This window comes from Channa argus, chromosome 1 (assembly GCF_033026475.1).
Source record: "Channa argus isolate prfri chromosome 1, Channa argus male v1.0, whole genome shotgun sequence".
NCBI classification, from domain to species: domain Eukaryota; kingdom Metazoa; phylum Chordata; class Actinopteri; order Anabantiformes; family Channidae; genus Channa; species Channa argus.
The window spans coordinates 28,526,823-28,550,642 of record NC_090197.1 but is presented as its reverse complement, the minus strand read 5'-3'; the positions used below and the strand labels follow the sequence as shown (position 1 = coordinate 28,550,642).

Here is a 23,820-nt window from a genome sequence, read left to right as displayed (position 1 = left end):
GTTGTCTTAACAACATCAACTCTGATCTAAAGTCACTTTACACAACGCTACATGTTCACTAACTAAGGCATCGTTGGTGCCTTCCCTCTCAAACTTCCCTCTCTTATTGAACCATGTACAGAGGCAGGTATATGTTGAAATACCGACACTTTGCTGTCTCCTTATAATGGAGTCAAAATTTTCTCCGTAAGCAATCAAATATCTTTTGTGCAATGATTTGTTTTGGTTATTTGCATGTGTTTTCTCGTGAACTCTCAGGGCCCCGTAGGTTTGGCTCAGGTTAGACACAAAACCAACTGAAGAAAGTAAAAAAACAGTCCTTTAATGTCATGTTACAATAAGAATGTGCTGGTGTCACGTAACCATTGCAAAAATACCAACGGTTTTCTTGCACTGGACTTCTGCCTCCTAATAAACTCTGCAGGGCGTAAATAGTGTGTCACAAATTGTATAGATGACATACTCTCTTAGATTTCACAGGAAAGGCTCACATCTTGTTCGATAGAACAAAAGATGCAAAATGAGCCAAAATGAGCTGATCGGCTAAATAAAACCTGTTGGTAGAGCACAGAGTTACATGAGCACTGAGGTGACAGCATGTTTCACATATGTACATCATGCTGTCACACACCTGCTGCCATAAAACACAGTCACTCATGAAGCATCATACACAACACACGCACACACACACACACACACACACACACACACACACACACACACACACACACACACAAACACACACACTCTTCTCACTCGTTCACACTCACACTTCAGTGTCATCAGTCTGTCACAGCATCATATCATCTTTCTATTTTAGAAAACACGCCTGTCACACACACAAACACACAAACACACACACACGCCTCATGCTCCTGTACATACCAGTGACTGAGATGATGGGGGTGAATATGATTTCTGATACATGTATTTATAAACATCAACTAACATTTTAGAAACATTTCACTGGCTTTTTTAACGAGTCTCTTTTATGCGAATATTTTCACTTTATTTTATGGTCCCATGGAGTTGATTTGACTTTTGTGAATAGCAACATTTTTCCCGGTTAATGAGAAAAGTCAATCCAATACATACAGGTTCACAGGCCAGACTCATTTACATTTAGCAAGGACAGCGACTTATTGAATGTGTCACAAGGTCCTTTATTCGCTGTCTAAAGTCGGCAAGAGCCAGCAGCTCTTTCAACTCTAAATCCCCCTGCAGCCGCTCCTATTAAGCAGATTCAGAAAATACAGCAGATTGCATAATTCGTGGGCATTTGCATAATTCGTTTTGGAGTCTCAGGATAGACAGCAACTCCTCAGACAGTAAACAACATGTTATGTTGTTGCTCACGCTGTGGAGTTCCTAATCCTGGTCAACCTGCTCATCCAGAACTCCCCAGATGACATCATCTGAACTCCTAATGATGAAAGGAGGAGATATACAGAAATATTTTAATATAGTGAAGTCGAAGTAAGTTTAAAAACATTAACCCTTAGATACACAAGTGACTCGACCCCTCACCCAATAAGTGTTAGAATCAATGTGTTTTTTGCCACTTTCCGTCCTTTTGGTTAAAAATAATCATTCGTATTCTATTTATGTTCACACAAGATTGATTTCATGTTTGAAATGTTTTTTTTTACAGTTTTAAAACTTTTTGAATATTACAGTATGATAGACTAAACTTCAGCTGCTGTTGTCCACTTGTGTGAAGTGACTCAACAACAGGGAAGAAACAGTCGGATCATCTTACAACCGAGTCTCCGCCAAGATGTCTGGAACGAGCCCTGAGGAACACACCCAGGCGCCATTTATCATCCAGACTGACAGATCCGTGTGTGTGTGGTGATGATGAACAAATGCACTTTGCATGTCTTTGTGCATGCACGCTCTCTGATCTCTTGTCCTCCCATTGGAGTGATGAGACGGAGCACATCGCTGTTTGAATTAACACAACAGTCGGGGAGAAGTGTTGAGACAAAATGAATCGATGCTTTTGTCTCTAAATGTGAAGGGTTGTCTGTAAAACAACACACTTCATCTACCAACACACACACACACACACACACACACACACACACACACACACACACACACACACACACACACACACACACACACACTCACACCCTGACATCCTGGTAAATCTGAATGACCTCTGACCCAAAGCCCGTCTGCAGCCATGCACTCCCTCTGGCATCCCCATGTGTCACCAGCTGCGAGTAGCTGCCCTAATGTGTTAACGCCACAAACGAGCCATGTGCCGAGTCCACCACCCTGCATGTCATCAACACCATTATCAGTGACACATTCCGAATATGTCCAATATGTCCAACAGAGCTCTCACATTCGGGGAAATGTTGATTGGTGGAAGAAGAGTGAAAGCAACTCAAACTGTAATTAGGTTACGCTGAGTTTGTGAGTGTGTGTGGATGTGTATTTGTGTTTGTCTGATCTAGGTGTAAAAGTCAGCTCCAGTTAGCAGCACTAGGTTCACAGATGATCCATGGAACCAGCCCAAACAACAAAGTGTTTGGCAACCTGAAGTGCCAGAAAAGGCCCCTCCTGTGTTAAGCCTTTCTGAATACTAAGGATTTCTGGGTGCTTCAATGGACGGCATCGATTTTTTGCACCTGTTGATTTCCTGGTTTACCACCTTACTGTTTTGAGAAACTGTGAGTTAAAATACTATATGTAAATGTGTTTGATTATTCATTTAGTATTATTCTTTATGCTGCAATGCTTCCTGTGGAGTCAGATTCACAGACTACCACTGGCAGCAGTGTGGATATTTTCTGCTATTACAGGGGTGTCCAAACTTCTGTAATATAAAAAAATGAATAACCATGTTTTGAGTTGGTGACAAATGCTATTGTTTAAAATATGTACAACTGAACTTGTGAGTATAAAATGTCTGGCTTGATGCCACAGATGGCACGCCAGACTTTGGACACCCCTGTATTAAAGATTTTGAGGCTGGAGGCTCGATATTGAACCTCGTGCTGAGCCTACAGGCCTGCAGGATGCAACACAAGTCCCACCCCATCTGCTGTTTAACGCACCTGACCTTTGATGCATCATATCTGTGTCCAGTGTTGACACTGAGCAGTGGCCTTGGGGTGAGGTAGTGTCATGAAGCAGCAACCGTGATACATATGGCGAGTGTTGGAATCTTTTTTTGTTTTATTGACACCGATCACATTGTCGTATGCAGAAACATCCAAATAATTAATTGTCTTCCAAAAACATGTTTTGCTAGACAATTAAGTTTTGTCCAACTACCCTTTCTTTATATATATATTTTTTGTGTCCTTTTGGCTCATCCAGTATGTTCAAGGTCGCCAAAGCAGATCATTAATCCGTATGTTGATTTAGCACAGTTTTTATGCTGGATGACCTTCTTGATGCAACCCTCAACAATTTCTACCAGGCTTGGGACCGGCACTGTGCAGCTGGGGATTAGAATTATCCTCAGTGTTATTAGATGATTATATATTTATAGAAAAGCATGTGGTCATCTCCCTGAGGCTGAAGCTGCAGCTGACAGTGAGTCCACCTGAGTGGGAGGGACGAGACACGTCAACATCACTAATTTCACAGCTACGTGTGTTTGTGTCCAACAGCCTGACAGCAGTCCAGAGCTGGAGGATATGGAGAAGGTTTCAACAAAGGCTGAAACTGGACCCTTTAGTCAGGTTGTAGGATTCCCTGTTAAAAATCCTCATCATTTCAAAGAGTGGCTTCAGAAGATTCCAGAAACAACATCTGAACAACATCTCTGTCCAGAAGAACGCCAAAAGGTGTATGTTCCCAAGCATAGAAGTACAGTTTATTCAGTTAAGGTACAATTTCAGGTGTGTTTTTTAAGTAGATTATTACAATTATCATGTCAATAATGAAATTATCATTGATTACGGTAAATGAAAAGCAATGACATAAATACAATGACGTGGGAATATGATGAGTGCAGCTATTACCACAATAACAGGGTGTGAAAAGGACAAATGTGGCCTTCTACAAGGTACAACCCCAGGTACAAGGGGTCATACCCCTAAAGGGACAATAATGTCACTTATTTTCTGTGTACTGTGCAAAGGTTGAAATGACAATCCGTGTTTATTTCTAGACCTCTTTATTTAGACATAAACCAAAGAAAGAGGAGATATGTACACTATATATGTATATATCCAAAGTCATTTTATATATGTATATCCACTAGCCATTTTGAAAATAACAAGAAATAACAATAAAAAGAATTAAATGAAATAAGGTAATGAAAACCAGAGTTCCTGTTCAGGCTTTGTACAATATTTAGAAAGTCCCACATATGAATACTAAAAAGGTGCTATGTTCAAACAATAACGGGATAACGGGCCCTGGACTTTATGTTGCTTTTGTTCTCTGGCCTCCTGTGCCCCTGATCTACTTGCTCTCCGTCTGTAAATATGCACCTATATTAATATTAGTGTGTGTTCTTCTGAGATTTAAACTTTTTGAAATTACAATGGCCACAAGGCAAAGTGGAAATAATAAAATAGGGGGTGAGGACAGTAAATGTGCTTTTGTAACGTGGGGAAATAGTTCAGCAGTTGTAGGCGATTCCCGCTTTAGACAGCATCACATACTGTAGGTCATTGAAACAAGCTTCAATCCTCAGCATGTTACGACCCATCACTAGTCAGAGGTTTGGGTCAGTGTGTTCTCTCTCGCTCTGTTGTACGCAAATTTAGTTTTATCTATTGTACCAGTTCCACGTCTTTTCTGTATGTGCACACATTTTGGTTATTTGTTAATGTCTCCATCTCTCTGTACAAAGTTTGGTTTCCTGATTACACCCTTCCCCGACCTGCTCTGTTTTGTTGCTCGCATATTGTTTTTAAAACTGCTGCTGACTTTGTTTGCACGTCTTTCCTAGCTTTCCCCACAGTACACCAATTTTTAGCTTGCGTATCTCATCCATGCTTAATTCTACTTTTCCTGGTGTTGTTTACTTGGCTTAGCTTTATGTTCATTACCACAGCTCTTGTTTGTCCAGCAGCTCATTAACACACCTTAATATTTTTCCTCTATTCACGTACCACTGCTTATTATTAGCCCTTCTTTTACAGCAGACCTAGACAGCTTTTTTTCTGTTCATAATAATTTTGCTCTTGATACCGGGTGGCTCATTGGTAGAGCTGTAGATTGGAATGCAGAAGGCCCTGGGCTCGAATCCCACCCCACCAGGTGTGGCCCCACCCAGCCACCCTGGTGCCCCAGAGGCCTGTGGCAGGAAGAGCCTGCATAGGCCGTATAGATGGCATTATGTGTATCTTTTTAAACTAACATTTATTCATTTTTGCTTTTCAAATGATATAAATGAACATTTCAAACTTGGATTCATGGGTCTATAATTGTTTTCCACTGATCTTCACTTTGATTTTTGTGTGTTTTAAATATCTTTGCCTTTTCAGTCTGTTCCCCTTCCAAGCTGAAGAGAGAAAAAAGAAACTAAAAATACTGACTTAGACATCACTAAAAAAACTGAGCTGATAAAAAACCACAAGCTTTGGTCAGAAACTGTAGAAAAAACTGCTAGTTAGTTCACACTCGCACATGTGTTAGTTAAATTTTTATGACTTGTTTGGACTCTCTGAATGTTTAAGATCCTTTTCAAACATGCTGCTACAGGTTTTCACCCAGTTCTCTTTTGTTTTCTGTTTGATGACCTGGAATGAATTGAATAAGTGGGACTGCCTGTCCTCCCACAGTGACGTCAGGTTGTGTTCTGAATATATAGAGAAACTCTCACTTTTGCTAATTTTTGCTTTCTCTACGTTACTGTTGGTGTCAATGACACTCATTTGTGCTCTCCCCACCTACACATAAAGCAAACCCACATAGGAAAAGGACAAGTTCACACACACCTTACACAGGCTGATGAATGGCACCCTGGGAAATGTAGGACTTATCTCATGGTATTTTACATTAGAAACATCATCTGGGCCCCCTGACCTCTCCAGCCCTACAGTCTGCTAACATTTAAAAGTCACAGAACACAGTTTAGAGACCAATAGGAGACATGTGGCAAACATAAATAGACCGAAACAAACAAACAATAAATCCGCACATGGCTAAAAGTTCACCTAAAAAATACACAATAAACATAAAGAAAACTATGCAAAAGAGGCAAAAAGCAAACAATGAAATAGAAGAGTGAGTGTCATTAGGAGTCTCTTTTTTCTTTGTTTCTTACGGCCTGAAGTTTCAAATGATTTTTTCTCTCATTATCTGCTAATTTTATTTCAACTTGATATACCGTTTATACTATATGAAGAAAACATATGTACAGGTGGTGAAAAATTATCGTAAACTCTCGACTTCATGTTTTTGATGGATGTATTATTACAACGAATGGACATTTCCACCCATAACCATTTGCAAACATTTATATCACTGGAAATGCATCTCCACTAAATCTGTACATTATGTTCTGTAGTCTGGGAGTCAGTGGGACTGAAGCATCAAGGATGCTGCTGCCTCCTGTTCATTTTTACAGGATATTACATTGTTGATGGGTCAGCAGATTCACCAAAGGGACCCCCGGCCTACATAACTCTGAGCTGAAGTAAATAACTAAAAGGGCGAGACAAACACTTGCAAACATGTGAGGAAATTTCGCAGTGCAGATATGTGGCATGTGAGCGTTTGATAATGTACGTAAAGCTGTCACAGAAGGTGTGTGTGCAGGCGTCTCTCTGCGTCAAAGTGGAAAGTAAGAAAACATCCCAACTGCTGCAGTAACACTACACGGCTTGTCATGAGGTGTGTGCTTCCTGCCATTTATCATTCTGTCAGGTGTCTTCATTCATAAATTCAGACTCCATAAACTTTTCTCTCAACTGGTTTAGTGAGCGGACACACTATCTGCCAGATGCCGACCACCACAGCACATAAAACATTTTGTGCACCTGTGTGTGTATTTTTCAATCGAGTATGACCAGTGGAGAAGTACTTCATTCATTTCAAGGTAGAAACAGTGAAACATTAGTGTCTCACTTTAAGCAAAATGTCCATAAAGTGAGTGATTGTAACTGTTAAAGACCAGCGTCAGTCAAGTGGGACAATGCAAATGCAAGGGGACAAAAACCAGTGTCTTCTTGTGCCAGTCCGAAGTCTGGATAAATGCAGAGGGTTGTGTCAGGAAGAGCATCCGACGTAATACACATCCCAAATTAAAAATGCAAATCAAGACGAAAAATTACTCCCTTTCCGGATCGGTCGGGGCCCGGATTAACGACCGCCACCGGTGCGGTTGACCTACAGGGTAGCGGTGGAAATTGGACTACTGTTGGTCTTAGAAGGAGAAGAGCAGGATGTGTTCGTAGGCAGAGAACTGCAGTTTTTCCATGTGTTTTATTGCTTGTGGCTACTTTCGTGGTGTTTTGGTTGTTAGATCCCGAGTAAATATGTACAAGTCTCCTTTGGTAAAATACATAAAGTTTTTGTCAGACAGCAGCTAATAAGACAAATTCCAGCCTCTTCTCACCAAAGATTCAGTAGTGAACGCGATAAAGACAAACATATAAACAAGATCAACAGTAGAAAATCAACATTTAATCTACAGAGTTAGACAGGCAAAGTGAGAATATTGTCATAATTCAGTTCTGACTTCAACAGGTGTTTAGGCACACGGACATACATTTAAAAATATCATATATTATAACATATATTATTCTATGTAGCATAAAACCTCTTTACCATAACAACATCTGCGCTTCATCATCAGCTGTACAAAAATACATTTAAATATTTCTCTTTCTCTGCATGTACGTACGTTTGTGTATGTTTGGTGTCTTTGTGTAAGTCCACGTGCAAAGTTTGGTGGTTGCTATACTGGTGTGTATATGTGTGTGTGGTGGGGGGGTGGGGGGTTCCTCTCGCAGCTGTGGCTCAGCCAAAGTCAATCCGTGGTCTGTACTCAAGGACCATGGGATACGTCTGAGGAAGAGACAGAGAAAACATGAAAACACTTCAGAAGAGAACCACACTCCTGCTGCTGAGAGGAATAAACATTGAAGCTAAAAGAGCAGTATTAATATTTATTAAAAGTTTGAAATTTAACATGTATTTTTAGCTCGTACTACAACACCAATAGAGTGAAAGATATGCTGAAACGAACACACACACACATACACCTGTACGGTGGCCCTGCGAGCTCACAGCTCTGCAAATTGACAAATCACAAGTAAATTTAAAAAACTACCTCATCAGAAACGAGCTGCAAAAGCCACAACCGGTAGAAAAGTCTCAGAGAGCAACTATAATACATCTACACATCTAAATGTCCGTTAGTTTTTAGTGTCCGCTGGAGACATTGCTATGACAGTTGTCTGCAATGGTTCCAGGGGACACTTGAAAGTGTTTTTTTACTACACTGCTAATGACTACTATTAACCAAGTGCTAGCATTTTGCTAATTAATATCCTGCTAATGTAATTAATCTGATTACGTGTATATGCACATAGTTGACAGGGTTGAAAGGAGACATTGCTGTTGTCATCTGTGCAGCACGTTTTATCAATTCTGCAGGTTCCTTAATGTTGCACCTGTGATGTCAAATTCATGAAGCTGTCTTTTTAATTTGCATGTGTTTTCTCAACTTTAGTCAAACCCAAATTACAGCTGACCGGCAAAACATATGTTATTAACTTACTACTTACCGGCAACTAAGGTGAATAATTGTTTTATTAACAGACTGGCCTAAGAACATCTATAGAAGTCACATTAACCCATTTCCCCTGGGGATTAATAAAATATTTCAGAATTCTGATTCTGATTCCATTTGGATTTAAATCCCTTTAATTGTGAAAATGCTCATTAAACAACCCAGCAATCAGTGTAGCTGAGAGAGATAAGTCCTTTACAAAAGATGATTAGAGTATTTGTCCTCAGAAAATTGAGGAAACAAATTATTTCTAATAGAGAACAACAGACCAGGCAACTCCAGGTTCATCTCACATCAAACTGGTGCTTTCAAGTTCAGAGTTTAGAAAAAAAAGAATGTAAATCTATTTCTAAACCACCTCTGCTCTGCAGGGGCAGAGGCCAAATGTTTGAAAAGAGCCATGAAAGTAAAAAATAAAAGCTGCTGTTTGCTCTGCTCAAACTTATTTGTAAAGTTAAATTCCAAAAAGTGCTGCCTGTGAAAATCAAGGACTTTCAGACCCTTCCTGTATTCCTGCAACCATGTAAGCCCAGTGCAGAATAACCTGCAGGAAACATGCCATCCAGCTCGCAGACCCCTTCGCTAACCTTAGCCCAAAGTTGTGGTTAAATCATTGAAATTTCACTGCTATTGGTATATTCCTCCCCTCTTTAACTTCCTGAAACAGTGAGCTGTCCTTTTCCTAGAAGATTCAAAAGGAAAATAGATGACTATTTGTGTCAGAGCAGCTGCAAAGTGAAGAGTGTCTCTTGGATTTTTTCAGTCTCTCTCCTATTTCTCACAGCTCGAGGCTGCTGGTGCAGCAGACTACAGCTGCTGTCATCTCCCCGGGTTTCTGCAGTTTGCTGCATCACGCCGAAGGAAACAGAACAGCAGAGTCCAATCTAACCAGGCTGACATTCACTCAGCACTTCTGTCTCCGAACACTTTCCACAATTATCCTGGGCCAACACACGATATCTGCACATGTCAGCTAGTTTCAAGCGATTTTGTTCTGTTGACCGAAATGTTAAGTCTCCCAACTCTGCAAAGGTTGAAATGTTGTAGGGTACAAAGAGGATCGGGCTTCTCATTTTTAGGGGCACATTTCCTGCAGGATTTGATCTGAACTGAGAGTGCACCTCTCAGAATCCTGAATAGTCACAAAAATCTGAATCCTCACACCTGGTGTTGTGATGCTGAATATCAGGAAAAAGCCTTCAGGGAATTTCTTTACATTTGGTGCAAATGTCCACTTGGACTGAATAATGAACGGATTCATGTACACCCTGTGAACACGAGATAACATTAATATCCTGAAGGGATTTCTATTAAATTTAAAACAAAAGGTCAAAGGTCAAGCTCCTGTTAGTTTGTTCCTTTAATTCCCACATTAAATTCAAATTCATATAGAAGCTACAGAAGTTCCGTGGCGTGCATTTTCATTCCTTCCTCAGGAAAATTAGATGTAATGTCTCACTGCAGCTGATTACATCTGGGATTCTTTGTCTGCACTGTGCACTTATTTTAAAGCCAAGTTCCTTTCTTTTGCTCGAGCGCTGGAAAAGAGCAGCAGTCAAAAAAAAAAAGTCTGGGCCAAACACTTTCCTGTGACTGAAATAATGATGCCAACACCTGAAGCTGGTTTGTCCTTCTTAGTTACGTCGGATTTCACCTATGTCTTTGTAGAATAAACCATCAGAGGAAATAAGAGCTGGGCTTGCTTCACCTGTCAGCAACTATGTGTCAGTCAGTTTGGGGTTTGTTGTTTGACGCTTCATCTGGTCTGGTCTCCCTTTATCTACTGCCACTGCTAAGACTTTGTTCATATAACGAAACATGTTGGTTTTACTTTGTAGAGCACAGAGGAGCATCTTGGTCTTCTCTAGATTATTATGTTCTGGATTTAAATTCTTCAAATATTTCCTACAATTCCACTAGTTCACGTGGAATCTGTTTCACTTCCCCTTGTTTGTTATAATATGCACAACTTGTAAGAAACGTGTTTTAAAAATAGTACTAAGCAGGACTGACAGCAGTAGGACTGAACCTTGTGTGGTTCTGTTGTGTACAATCAGTTTAGTTATCACTGGGCAACATTGCAACACCTGCAACATAATGTGTGTCTCCAACTGTCCATAGGGCAGACTGGGAATGACATGACCTATAATCCATCTGTGGACTAAACAGACAATCTATGTCTCATTATTACACATGAAGGATGGTCATTCAAGCTGGATTAATGATGTCTGTGTGGTTGAAAAACCGGCACTGATGAGTTCTGCGTTTTTATGCGGTACAACATATTTTTACTACTATTACCTGGACCTTATGTAGCTGACCATTTGAAGTAGTGAGTTTGTCATAGGGAGGTTGTGTAGTTGTTTTGGTCATTATGCAGTATATATTATATAGTGGGTGGAAATAACTCTTAAAAATGCTTTTACTTCTTTTTCCATCGACCACTATGCCACACACTTCCTCCCTTATCCATCATTCTCCTTTCCTAATGTTCTAGACCTTGAAAATTATGTTTTATCCAGTCATATAAAACTTTAATGCGTATTTTAGTTTGAGACTTAATATTTGAGTTTAGTCAGAGTAAAGTTACCAGATGTGTTTTTCAGTCCCTCTAGAGTTTTGTAGCCTTTGTTCAGGATTGTCACAGCCTAAAATACCTGATTTTAATGCAGCTTTTCTAATAAATAGCAGCGCACACTGCAGCATTTGTAGAAAATGTCATCACGCAAACAAACTGTGGGAAATTTTCTACAAATGCGTTTGTGGTGACCAAATCCATCCTTTGAACTCTTCATTCACACCTGAACAGACCTTCTGTCTGCACTGACTGACACACTGTCCCAGCAGGAAAGATGAGTATTCACAAGGATTTGTTAATTAGGTTCTTGACTGCTTTGTATTCACCTGTATGTATGTTCTGTAATGTTCATTTGCATTGACTCATTCCTTTGTCCTTTTGTGTGAACTCGGCTGTGTTGAGTTGCGTGGTTTAAAGGCCGAAAACAACCCTTAAGTCTTGTCAATTTGATTGACCCACTCGAGTGAAACTGCTCTGATGTGTTTTCTATTGCTTAATAAACATCACTATAAATATAATTTGTAAGCTGCCTTTGCCTCTTAACTTGCCTTGCAGTTTTTGGCTATGACACTAACAAGCATGCAAGCACATTGTGATTTATATTACTTGCCTTTCCATGTAGTATAGTTACTACATATGCAGAAGTCTCGTAAACAATCAAAACTATTTCTGCAGCAGAGATTTCGAAAGTTAAACCCAAAAGACCAAATACTACTAACTGGGAGAAATAAAAAAATCTAAACAGCTGCACAGATTTACTCTACTTCAGTTTGCAGTGATGTAATACGAGTCTCTGAGTGTAAAGTAGTCACGTTGTGAAAACCACACAGCATGCAACCACTAGTACTAGAGTTTCTGCATGTTTGTAGTTGACAAAGCATTGAATAGGTCACACAAACAAAAAGTGTGTAAATGTTATTAAGGATCCTCCAGTAGAAATTCTGATTTTATTTGCTAAATTTTTTTCCCGCTGTTTACACATTAATACACCACGCTGTACAGCACGTGTTCCTTTTTAAAAGATGCATTTCAAAGTCCACCTGAGACTCGTGAAATTACAGTCCATAAACCAAATTGAACTGAAATCAAATTTCGCTATTTTTTGTCTCCTCAAAATTCTCTTGCTTGCTGCTGTGTATGACCTCAGTTTGTTGCTGTTCCGGTGACTGGCTTCCTTCCCAACTTTTGACTTGAGTCAACTTCAAAGCATATTTGTACTTTGCAGATTCTAGATTATTGTTGCAGTTTGAGGCTTTAGGACATAAACAATTTGGTAAAACTTGCACCCAGTCTGCATTTGGATTATATTTGTAAGTGTGTGATCCAGACAATGTGGATGTGTTCCTGCCAACATGGATCATGTTTCTATTTACGTTGTTCTGAAAGAAAGTGTTTTACAGATTCTCCTGAGAGATCCTGAAAGAACATAATACACTGTCTGCACTATATGAACATGTATAAAAATTACTCAAATTTCTATTAAGACCAGCTTCAAACATCCAGACCTATTCCTTTAACGTCTGCAGGTGTTTCACTTGGAGCTTATACACTGAGGTCAAATGTATGTGGCTCCCATCAGTTTAAACTAACATCATCACACCAGCACCAAAAAAACCCCCTCCTCTCAATCTGTTTGAAGCCAGACTTTCTTCTTTTACAGAATCAAAGCCATGAAAGATTCTTGGAAGAGAAAGTTTTTTCTTAAAAAAAAAAAAAAAAAGATAAAACAATTTCACACTGAATAAAGAAGTCATTCAACCAGCACCAACTTTCACACATGGATCTACACACAAAGTTGTACTAATTCTAAGAACAAGAATTTACTTATTTACTTTCATTTTACCCAAAGCAAATCATAGTGAAACTCCTGCCCACATTACCTCAACCCTGATCTTGACTTCAGTCTAACTTCAAACTTAAAAGTTTAAACCTAACGCAAAGTGTTAATATAAAATCCCTCAGTTAGTCTCTCTTTGAGTAGGTGAGTCTGCACAGTGTGAATGAATGCACACGCACGTGCACACACACACACACACACACACACACAAATGGTATTCTGAACCAATGCATCTTGCATTAGCATGCAAGCATGCACACAGACAGGAGGGTGACAGCCTTACATTGTCTCCATGTAGCCTCCATCGGGTCATGTATATGAACTCCAGAGTGTGATCTCTGCCCATGATCTCTCCGTTACACAGCACGTCCAGCTGGACAAGACAGACAGGCAAAATACAATTACTTAATTATACATGAAACAATTTACTTTAAAAGTCAGCAAAGAAAAGGCAAAAACAAACAAAGCACTGTGGTCACAAAATAAAACAAGAAGGGAAGTTCATTGTGAAAGTGTGTAGGAGGCTGCATTGAATGTGTAAAAGTGTTACAACCACTTTTAATTCAGTCCACAGCAAACATGAAAGCCCACAGTTTTTAATTCTCTGATTAAGCCGACCAATGATAATGATAACAGAATATTAATGAGCATCTGGCCCCATTAAAAAGGCTAAAAGTTGACTTCCTCTTCTCTTGTGAGACCTTGCACTATAGCTACACAGAGGTTTCTCCTCCTCGTACGTTATAAGATGCTCTGAGAAGCAGTCTTAGTTGGGTTCTGTTTAATTTTGTTTGAGAGCTTAAATTGTGCAACTCTGTGTCATCTGCAGCTATTCAGAACAATGTTCCATGAACATCTTGTGTAAATTTGCCGGTAGTTAAGTGAGTTTTAAAGAATAATAACTCAGCAAAGGTATTTATGCAGTTTGCTAAACACCAGTAATCAATACATTGCATTTAACTATTCAATCTGTCAGCAAGCTAAAATAGTGCAGGATCAATCTGAGGCTCACCTCATAAGAGCTGGGCAGCTTTAGTTTAAGACTGAGAAACTTCTTAATTGTCCCCACCGTGACTCTGCTGGAACAGCGGATGAACCTCTTCATCAAATCCTAAGTGGACGAGAGACAGATTCTGTTACAACCTGTGTTACTGAGCGAAGCAGCTATGACTCACATTCAAATGTTTGCACGGGACCAGACAGCTTCCGAAAAGCCGTGAAGGATTTGCCACCTCAGCACTGGCTCAAAAATGTCAAAGGACAAAGTATGAAAAAACCTATCAGGCTTTTGTTAATGACCACTGATACATGATGTACAAATTTACATAATATATTAAATTATTGACTAAAACACACCGTGACTGTGCTCTCCCCAGACTGTCCCGTGTTGCGTAGGCAGTCCAGACAGATGGCAATTTGAGGATCACTCCTGTGGTAGTCGTCATCACCACCGCCATCCCCGTCACCATCCCCATCGCCATCACCATCACAATCATCACCAGCACCACCACCATTGCCTCCGACATCAGGCCGTCCAATCCGCTGACACCTCAGGTTTTCTGCTGTGGTTTCAATCATCCACACACATGTCTTAGTTCCTTTTTTTAACATTTTTGGATGCAGAGACACACAGTGCTCGGTGACAGAGGTTTCCAGCTGTGTTGCAGTGATTCCCGCTGCGTCATGTCTGGTTTTAATGAACTGATCTGATCATCACAGCCATTCAGTTTTGGTTTTTGGCCTTATCCGTTGTGAATAAAGATTTCTCTAGAACCACTAAATTTTTCAATTATATTACAAACCACAGATGCTTAAATCCTATATCCTTTATATTTATACCTCCTGTGGAACATCATGTGCAAGATGATCATGTATATATATCTCAGAACTTATTTTAATCTGTTTTCTATATTTCTACCTTCTGTGTAGTATAATTTTTTGAAATATCATCATATAACATATACATCTGCAGTTTACTTTAAACCATCACATGCAATATTGTTATGCAGTACATCCCAGTACTTTATTCTAATGTGTGTTTTTTATATCCACTGTATCCACTATGTATATCCACTGTGTAAAATCATGTACAATATTGTTATTGTTTCCATATATTTAACACTCTATTTATTTTCACATCTATATTTTCCTCTCTTTCTTTCTTTCTTTCTTTCTTTCTATCCTTACTTGCTCCATTCATACCCAATCATGATACCGACCTTTGGCACATTAACCTCATTACTTAGTTGTTCCACCAGGTGTTTTTTTTTACTTTTCCCAACAAAACCCAGTCTATTTTGATGCTCTTGTCCTAACTTTTCTGAAACATGCTGCTGCGTAAAATCCAAAATGAGCAAACATCTAACAGGCTGCTTTTCTCCTTTCTTTGATTAAATCTAAATGATTTGCCAATCATTAAATTATGTTTTGGGACATTTTAGGAGTGCATGAAAAAACTAATTGTTAATGTGGGTGTAGGACATCCTGTCTGAGCAGGAAATTCCCTTTAAAATCTTTGCTGCCCCAGATTCACACGAACAAGCTCCAGCTCTGATGATTAAACACCTGCTGATGAATCAAAACTTTATGTAAAACTCCCTAATCTGCAGATTTTTACTTCTGCCTCATCTTGAGACTGAAAAAGCACAAACTGTGGATCAGAAGCAAATAAGAAATCACAAACCAGCTACCAGATGTCTGTTTTACGCTGAACTTTTCCACTACTACCTTGTTGCTCTCCCCTCCATTAGCTTTTCCTTGACAACTGGCTAGGCAAACTTTAAAGGCAGTTATGTGATGTCATTAATGACATCACCAGTACACTTACACATACACTTATTAATTTACCCAACCTTTCAAGACACAGCAACTACAGAAAAAACAAAGCAGAACAAACCCAGAAAACCCCCGCTGGCTCATACATATCATGTTACCTTGGCCGTTTTCTTTGGGCTGGTTCTTCTTCCAGAATTCGAGTTCCTGCTGTTCCTCTTCTAGTTCACATAAACAGATTAAAAGAAGGTAGTGTTAAAGGAGGACAAGTGGTTCTAGACATTGCTTCAAAAATCCAAGTGATTGAGGTCCCGTCAACATATCAATGTAACTTTATATTTGTGTTAAAAAAACTTTTTTGATTGAGCGTTATAGGGACATACAGCAAGAAGTTCAGACATTTTGTGCTAAATTCCTGCACGCTGTCTATTTTAACCAGTTGTAGTCATATTGATATATTTAAAAATGTGTTTTTAGCCTCTAATGAACTATCAGAATACTTGTGAAGGCCATGAAGAAATCAGAATATGAAATGTAAAAACAAATGCTTGCGTGGATGTGATTCGTATGAACATCAGCGCAAAAATATATGATGTTCATTCTTTTACTCGGCTGCCAGAGTGCTCTGTCAGCGGAGATGTTATGGAGTCATAAAATGATGGTGCCATCATCTTCATAAGCTCTGCCGCAGAGAGAAGGTTACACATCTTCATCATGTGTTCCAGTGGGTTCTTCAGCTTCCAACTCTTTAAAATAATGTAACACTGATGAATGACACCCAATGAACTGTGTTGTGTTTTTCGACCACCATTAATTACTAGCTTTTGGAAGAGAAAATACAAAATGTCACTGTGTCACTAATGTGTAATGTGTTTTGCTGCTGAATATGTGATTTCTCTCTCCTGGGGCCCACTGCAGGTTCTGCCTGTTTTGGACACTGCAACGGCTCTAAAGACCTGCATTAATATATTATTCAGAGTCATGGAAACACAAAGGAACACTATTTACATAATTTACATGTTGGGGCTGACTCTGCAAAACTCACTAAGTGATTGCTGGGCTGCTGCTAAGAGGCTGATGAAAAAGGTGACATCACACAGATTGAAGCTAAGTGAATTATGAAGTTGTAGTAAATAATGTATTGTTAGGTGTTCGTCAGGAGTTCTGGCTGATTATTATTGTGCTTTTGGCTTCTATGGTTGTTGCTTAATGACTGGTGAAACAAGCAGGCTTTAAACTGTCCGCTGATAACAAGCTGGATGGTCCCTCTCCTCTTTAGTCTGCATGACACGGCATCCATGGTTTCCAAAAACAATTTCAGATTTTGATTCGCAGAACAGTTTTCCATTTTGCCTCACAGCATTTTAAATGAGCTTTGGCCCAGAGAACATTGCGTTCCGAGTTTTTTCTTGCCCCTGTTCCAACTTTTTATGAGATGTGTTGCTGCTTTCAAATTCAAAATGAGCTAATGTTTTCCATGAAATTGTAAAATGTCTCAGTTTCAAAATCTGATATGTTGTTTATGTTCTATTGTGAATAAAATATGGGTTGGTGAGATTTTTAAATCATTGCATTCTGTTATCTTGTTATTTTACACATTGTCCCAAATTATTATTTTTTTTGTACTTTTAAAGAGTATCTCTATTTTATGTTCCTTTTACTTTTACTCCACTACTTTTCAGGGGTTATGCTTTTTACTTCACTATGTTTTTGTGACAGCTTCAGAATTGTTTTCTTTTAATCAACTAATAAATTTAGATGTATAACTATGGAATAACCACTGATTAGTAAAAGCAGGTTGCAGCTTACAGCACAAATGTGAAACCTCTTTAAACATTTTTAAAAAGGTGAGGTCCAATAGTGTGTTAGTCACTTTATCCAAAGCCACTTAAGTAAGTAGCAGACAGCAGGGACTACTTTTGGGGTTCAGTGTCTAGCAGAGGGACACTTGAAATGCAGCAGGAGAATTAAACTTTACAAGACTGAAACATTTTAGATTTTTCCAGTGACTTAATGAGGCACAAGTGACACAGATGTTTTATCAGAGTGCTTATGTACTTAAAGTACATCATAGAGCATGCCTGCACTTTTACTTGACTATTTAGTTTGTGTACTTTTACCACCTCTGTAGCAGTAGTTATAAAACACCTGTTCGCTGACATATTATATCTCATATCTCATCAATTAGCCACATTTGTCAATGTATCACAGGTGTATGTGGTACTATATACAGCTGGAAAAGGTGTGACTATCAGACTGAATTTTCCATTCAGATGGTGACTGTTTAAACTGCATAAAATCTGATTTGAGGTAACCTTGCTAGAAATAATTGCTAGTGTTCATGCTACAAATGCCACTGGTGCATTGTAATAAATTCTTTTCATGTCTTGCAATAATTAGATTGCTGCTGTTTACTAATGTTTCCGACCACTACACGAATAGCCTCATAATATAACATAAAAAACTGAGGAGACAGACTGAGGAAACCAAACTCACTTTCTCTGAGTCCGGGCACGAGCTTGAAAATGATCTCCTCCAGAGTGTTGTCCAACCTGAGAAAAAGGCAGAGGAGAGTGTGAGAAGGAGGTAGAGAAATAGAAGAGATGAAGTTGAAGTTGCATAGGCGGAAAAGAAGCAGTAGAGTCTTGTTTAATGTGAGGATAAACAAGAAGGAATATGATGAGAGCCAAAGTGTGAAAAACAACCAACGAACCAAAAAGGCTGAATGAGTAGGTGTGAGGAGAGACAATAAATCTTACCGGAGCATCTCCAGTGGGTTGGTCTCGTGGACCTGAATGCCACATTTTGGACAGTCGTTACTCTCCTCAAAGTGCTGCACAATACAGCTCTTACAGACTGCAGAGAAAGAAACATCAACACACTTCACTGAGCATCAATTAGCATCTCCACTGACATCTCACAACAGCTTGATGTCAAACTGTTGAAGTCCTCCAACAGTGCACTTTGTGGGAGCATCTGCATGTTTGTGTTTGTGTGTGCGCTCTTTCACTCACAGGTGTGCAGGCACTCAGTGACTGTGGTCGGTTTAATCAGGTAACCCCGACACAGGTAGCAGGTGATGAAATGATTAAAGTCTCTCACCAAGTGCTTCCTTCCTGTAGTAGCCATGTTTGGAGTTTGTTCTTTTTTTTTTTTCTCTGACCAGAGGTCTTTGTTATCACTGTCTGAAGCTTAAGAGAAACGTCACCTTCTACCTTTAGCAGAGTCAGACATCCATTCACAACAATGAGGGTGGGGGAAAGTGTTTAGTTACAGAGTTGTTTTGTTGAAAACGTCACTAATGCTGGCTAATGTTAGTCCAGGCCAATGCATAGAAATCTTGACTAGTCAGAACAGATGACAGAGTTAAGAGATCCTACTGTGTAAAATCCTGCTCCATTCTTGTCTCAAATTCTACTCCACAATGTTTGTCCCGTTGAAATAAAACCCACCATAAGTCTGTACAGTCCTGCTTCAACCAAACAAGCTTGTTAAGTTCCCAGATTTCCTGGAAAGTACGATGTCTCGCTTCCCTCCCTGTTGGAGCCAAAGAGCCATTTTTTTTAATCCATGAAGGGTCAAAGGTCAACCTTCTGTGTAGTCTGTCTCATCCCAGCTTGTTCTTTCTTTGTGCTGTTGATGTCATCAGTCTGGCACTATGCTGAAGTCCCCTGAGAGAGTCAAACAAAGATCAGGGCTGATTCAGTTGATAATAGATTTATGTAATTAAAAAAAACATTAAACAAGTTGATCTGTCAGTTGAAAGTCAACATTATCAACAACTGGCACAATATTGAGTGATTATCTGAAGCTAGGAGCAGTTAAAGGTCAATCCTACATCTTGGTTGAGAGCCAGACCTTTATTAATGTCACTTCACTAGGTTTACATGCTCTGAGAAGCAAAGTGGACTTGCTGCCAGTAGAAGTGTTTTCGTCAAATGTTGCATCTTCATTGTTACTGATTTTTTTTTTTCTGAAACATTTATGGCAGGTGACTATTATTTAATGCCTAATCAAACACATGTGACAAAACACATCGTCATTGCCCTTATAAAGACGATCTTACTCGAATTCAGTGGTCCAACAATTTTCCACTGTAGAGATCAGTGAATGACGAACACTGAACATTTACTGAATTCCACGTGTCTCAACTTAGCCGATAACTGAGTAATTCTACAGTACACATTTACGAATAGTAATTTCACAAATCAATTCCACCGAACAAGATAAGAAACCGTGTGCTTTCACAGCTACACACTGAAACTTTCACTTCTACCTTGTTGCGCTCCCCACTACCTTGTGGACGGTTCTTTCTATCAGCTCTAACAGCTGAACTTAAATCTCTAACAGCTGTACCTTGTAGCTCCTATAGCTGTTTCTGTTCTTTATGATGTCATTATCAGTGCACTTATACATGAGATTCATAATCTAACTAACCTTACAATACAAACAGAGGAAACCTTGGTTTGTTCATACAGCCCTCAAACAACCACTGTGGGCTGTTTTGGTTCATCTGATCAGCCTATGGTCTTTTGGTGTCTTCCAAAGCACAAATCACTGTTACAAAAATAATTCATATGACACACATCTGTAAAGATTTGCTTACGCGTGTACACAACTTAAACTACTTTGTTAGGTCTGAGGAAAAATCATAATTAATAATAATATTAATGATAATAACCAGTTTATGAGATGCAACACCCTGTGTGGTCTCCAGCGTCTCAGTTTGCACCATTTACCACCTTGACCTTGCTCCTACACTGGCACTATGACTGTTCACATGATAACAACCAGTCGGGTATCAGTTTTTTTGGACAAATTGTTGTTTTTCTTGTGACAAATGTTTCTCATCACCCCCAGTGATTATGCACACAAGTACTACACCATTCTAAAATTTTGAGAAGTTAAAATTTAAGTTTTAAAAACTAAATATTTATTCTTTTTTGCATTAAGCCTTAGCTCATGAACAATCATGACATATTATGTACAGAAACTTGTTTTACAGCTTTAGGCGTTGTGTAACTGCGTTATCTTGTTCCTCTAATTTTTGCCTGTTTTGTTGCAAATCATTTTATCCCATTCACTAATTATCATCATTGTTACTGAGTTAACGGTGACGTAAACCTTCATCCAGCAGGAGTGTAACACTTCTGATGGAATTGATAGTAGCAATTGATGGGACTCACTAAATTCTGGTTTCCCTGCAGCAAATATAGAATTGCGTCCGAATATAAGGCTTCGCAGTGATGGCTGCAAAGCCACGAGGAAGTTTCATATTTACTGTGCAAAGCCTTTTTATGAAGCATTTATTTTAATGGGATGATGTCAGCTCTGCTGTTACAGTAAATTAAGTGAGAGTCGGTAAATGTTTGCGGACGCTGGATTAGTCACTGATTTCAGACCTGCTTCATTGCCTTTTTAAACACACAGCCGTGTGTCCATTACTCGATGACAGGATACCATCAGATACTAATCATGATGCAAATTACTACAATAACAGTTTCTGAATAAGTCCTTTTGTATTTATTTACATCATCCTTCATGGACTCTGCTGGGATGTTTGCTATACCTTGATCTGATATACAATTAATGCCAACATCCGACACATCTTCATCATATGGAACCATAATTCACAGCTCCAGAGGAAAGAGGGAACAAACCATAAACTAGTAGAGGAAATTGAGTAAAAGAAGTTGAGTGGCCTGATGGCTCCTATAGGTATGAAACCTGCACATTAAACTACATAGTTACTGTCACACTTACTATAGTTCAGACAAAGACTGGAAATCCTGGAAAACATTCCTAACCTTCTTTTCTTATCTACCTCATTTTGTATGCTTTAGATATTTTCCATCAGGAAGTCAGATCAGACAATAAAAGGAAAAGACTGGTTCAGCTTTTTAACCAAAATGACATAAAATATTTGCCTGTAGTTGGCGTACAAACATTTTTCATTTTATTTTAAACTAACAACTAACTAAAGAAATAGTCCTCTAAATAATATGCATAATGTCACATTTTACTGTGATTATATGTCCAATTTAACTAGAAATTAAGGAAGAAAGTGTATGAATGATACTAAACTTCCCTCAAACTCCCGTATGTTAAAACACCTCTCTGCCTCTGATGACATCATCTGGAGGAATGTTCAGGTCAGATAATGCCAGCTGATTGCTCTGACTATGGAGGCAGTAGTCTCAGTAAGGACTTTATCACGGTTTATGTGTATTTACCTAGCAAGTAGCTGGGGCAGCCTGTAGCTAAGGAGCTAGGGTGGGTTTGCCCCCAATCACAGGGTCGGTAGTTTGATCCCCAGGTCCTGTCAGCAAGACACTGAGCCCCAGGTTACCCCTGGTGTGTGATCCTCACTTGAAGGTCACTTTAGATAAAAGCATCCGCCGAAAGAGTACATGTTCAGTAACTGTAGGTTGGAAATTGGTGATGTCCCCCTTTAGGTAATTACTAATTTAAGAAACTAGGTGAAAGTTTTGCCTATGCCATAAAATTGTTATTCTAATTACTTTTCTTTGGTGCATTTAAAGTGAAATATTATGCACAATCTTGCACAAAAATGTAGACATTAAACACAACTGCTCCAATTTAACTAATTTTTGACAAGAAGCTTCAAATGGCTGTTTGGATCGAGTCTGGGCTCCAGAAACTGTGAGATATGTGTGCCAAAGGAGTATTTTAAAACTTCCTGTATCCCCAAGAAACACTAAACACAGTCAAAGGGTCAAAAGGCTTTACAGGTGTTCTGCTGACTAAGCACATTTCCAGAGGTAACAAGCTGATTATATCCTCAAACCCATGCTGCGTGTTCAGGTACCAAGACAAATATTTATACTCGTTTTCAGATAATAAGTCATAAGTTTGGTTTTCATGTTACATCTGTTGCAGTAAGTAAGGATGACTTGTGACGACACTTTATTCACAAGTGCAGCTCCCACCATTTTCAAATGACGTCACAAACACTGGACGTTGACGTGCAATGTGTGTGTGTCAGGTGCTTAAACAGCGTTGAACACATGCAGTTTACTCACTGCAGAAACAAACTACACTAAGAGGAGACTGTGTGCTCTTCACTCCACACACTCTTCATTCAGACACGCTTTTTTCTAGAAAAATCTCAAGTGCGCAGCTTAGAAATTCCCCTGTGTCCGTCGATGAGACTCGCGCACGCGCTCACACACACAAACATAGGCGTGTTATTTATTCCCACAGAGCGGATCGGTTTATCTCATCGTTTGGCGCGTCACGGTCTACGTCACCTGTGTCAAAACAACATCAATGGACGACACGCACCGATGTACGAATTTCAACATTCAAACGCACGCGAGCTGATACGCGCACGTCGCAGCTCCAGTTTCTGGACACTCATTGATCTACGCGCTCGCGCACGGGCACGCGCCACGTATTGTCAGTAAAAGTTGCAGAGCTTTACGTCACGGCCTTTTAACAACCTCAACGGGAAGCGCAACGCACGCGGATTATGTGGCGTTTGAGCGAATGTACTGTAATTCCGCATGTCAGTATGCACGGCGACGCACTTTCAGGAGAGAGAGAGAGTGAAAGGGGGGGGGATGGGGGGAGTGAAGGAGAGAGGAGAGGGGAGAGGAGATCCAGGCGGCAGCGTCAAAGTTTGGCTGTAGCGTAACGCGCCCGACGTCGGCGGATGAATTCAGAGATAAGCACGAATATGAAGACATTCCTCACCTCAGCTCGCACTTGCTCTCCGCACCCGGAGTTATGGATTCCGCGGCTGGGCACGAACGTCCACCATGACACTGCCAGACCCTCCCGTTCCGTCAAGTCTGTGCACTGGGACGAGCAGAGAACACGGAACTGGTCGGCTCGGTTATGCCCCGGTCCGCCCAGCAGCGCGGCAGCACGGCAGGCAGCAGAGAACAGCGGTGGGCG

The 23,820-nt window shown here is 39.7% G+C and overlaps 1 protein-coding gene across 2 annotated transcripts; it reads right to left on the bottom strand.

The window, feature by feature from the left end:
• Nucleotides 1-7,582: 7,582 nt before the first annotated feature.
• LOC137131110 (polycomb group RING finger protein 5-B-like) lies at nucleotides 7,583-23,790 on the bottom strand. 2 transcript variants are annotated; one of them, XM_067511953.1, is made up of 9 exons: nucleotides 23,617-23,781; nucleotides 18,915-19,571; nucleotides 18,660-18,756; nucleotides 18,397-18,452; nucleotides 16,062-16,121; nucleotides 14,485-14,690; nucleotides 14,141-14,239; nucleotides 13,412-13,501; nucleotides 7,583-7,986 (listed from the first exon to the last, which is right to left on the bottom strand). In XM_067511953.1, exons 2-9 carry the CDS (start codon nucleotides 19,027-19,029, stop codon nucleotides 7,939-7,941), a joined length of 771 nt encoding a protein of 256 aa, XP_067368054.1. In that variant the 5' UTR covers nucleotides 19,030-19,571; nucleotides 23,617-23,781; the 3' UTR covers nucleotides 7,583-7,938. The 2 variants fall into 2 exon arrangements, with proteins under 2 accessions (XP_067368054.1, XP_067368064.1); XM_067511963.1 differs by lacking the exon at nucleotides 14,141-14,239 and having other exon boundaries at nucleotides 23,617-23,790.
• Nucleotides 23,791-23,820: the final 30 nt, after the last annotated feature.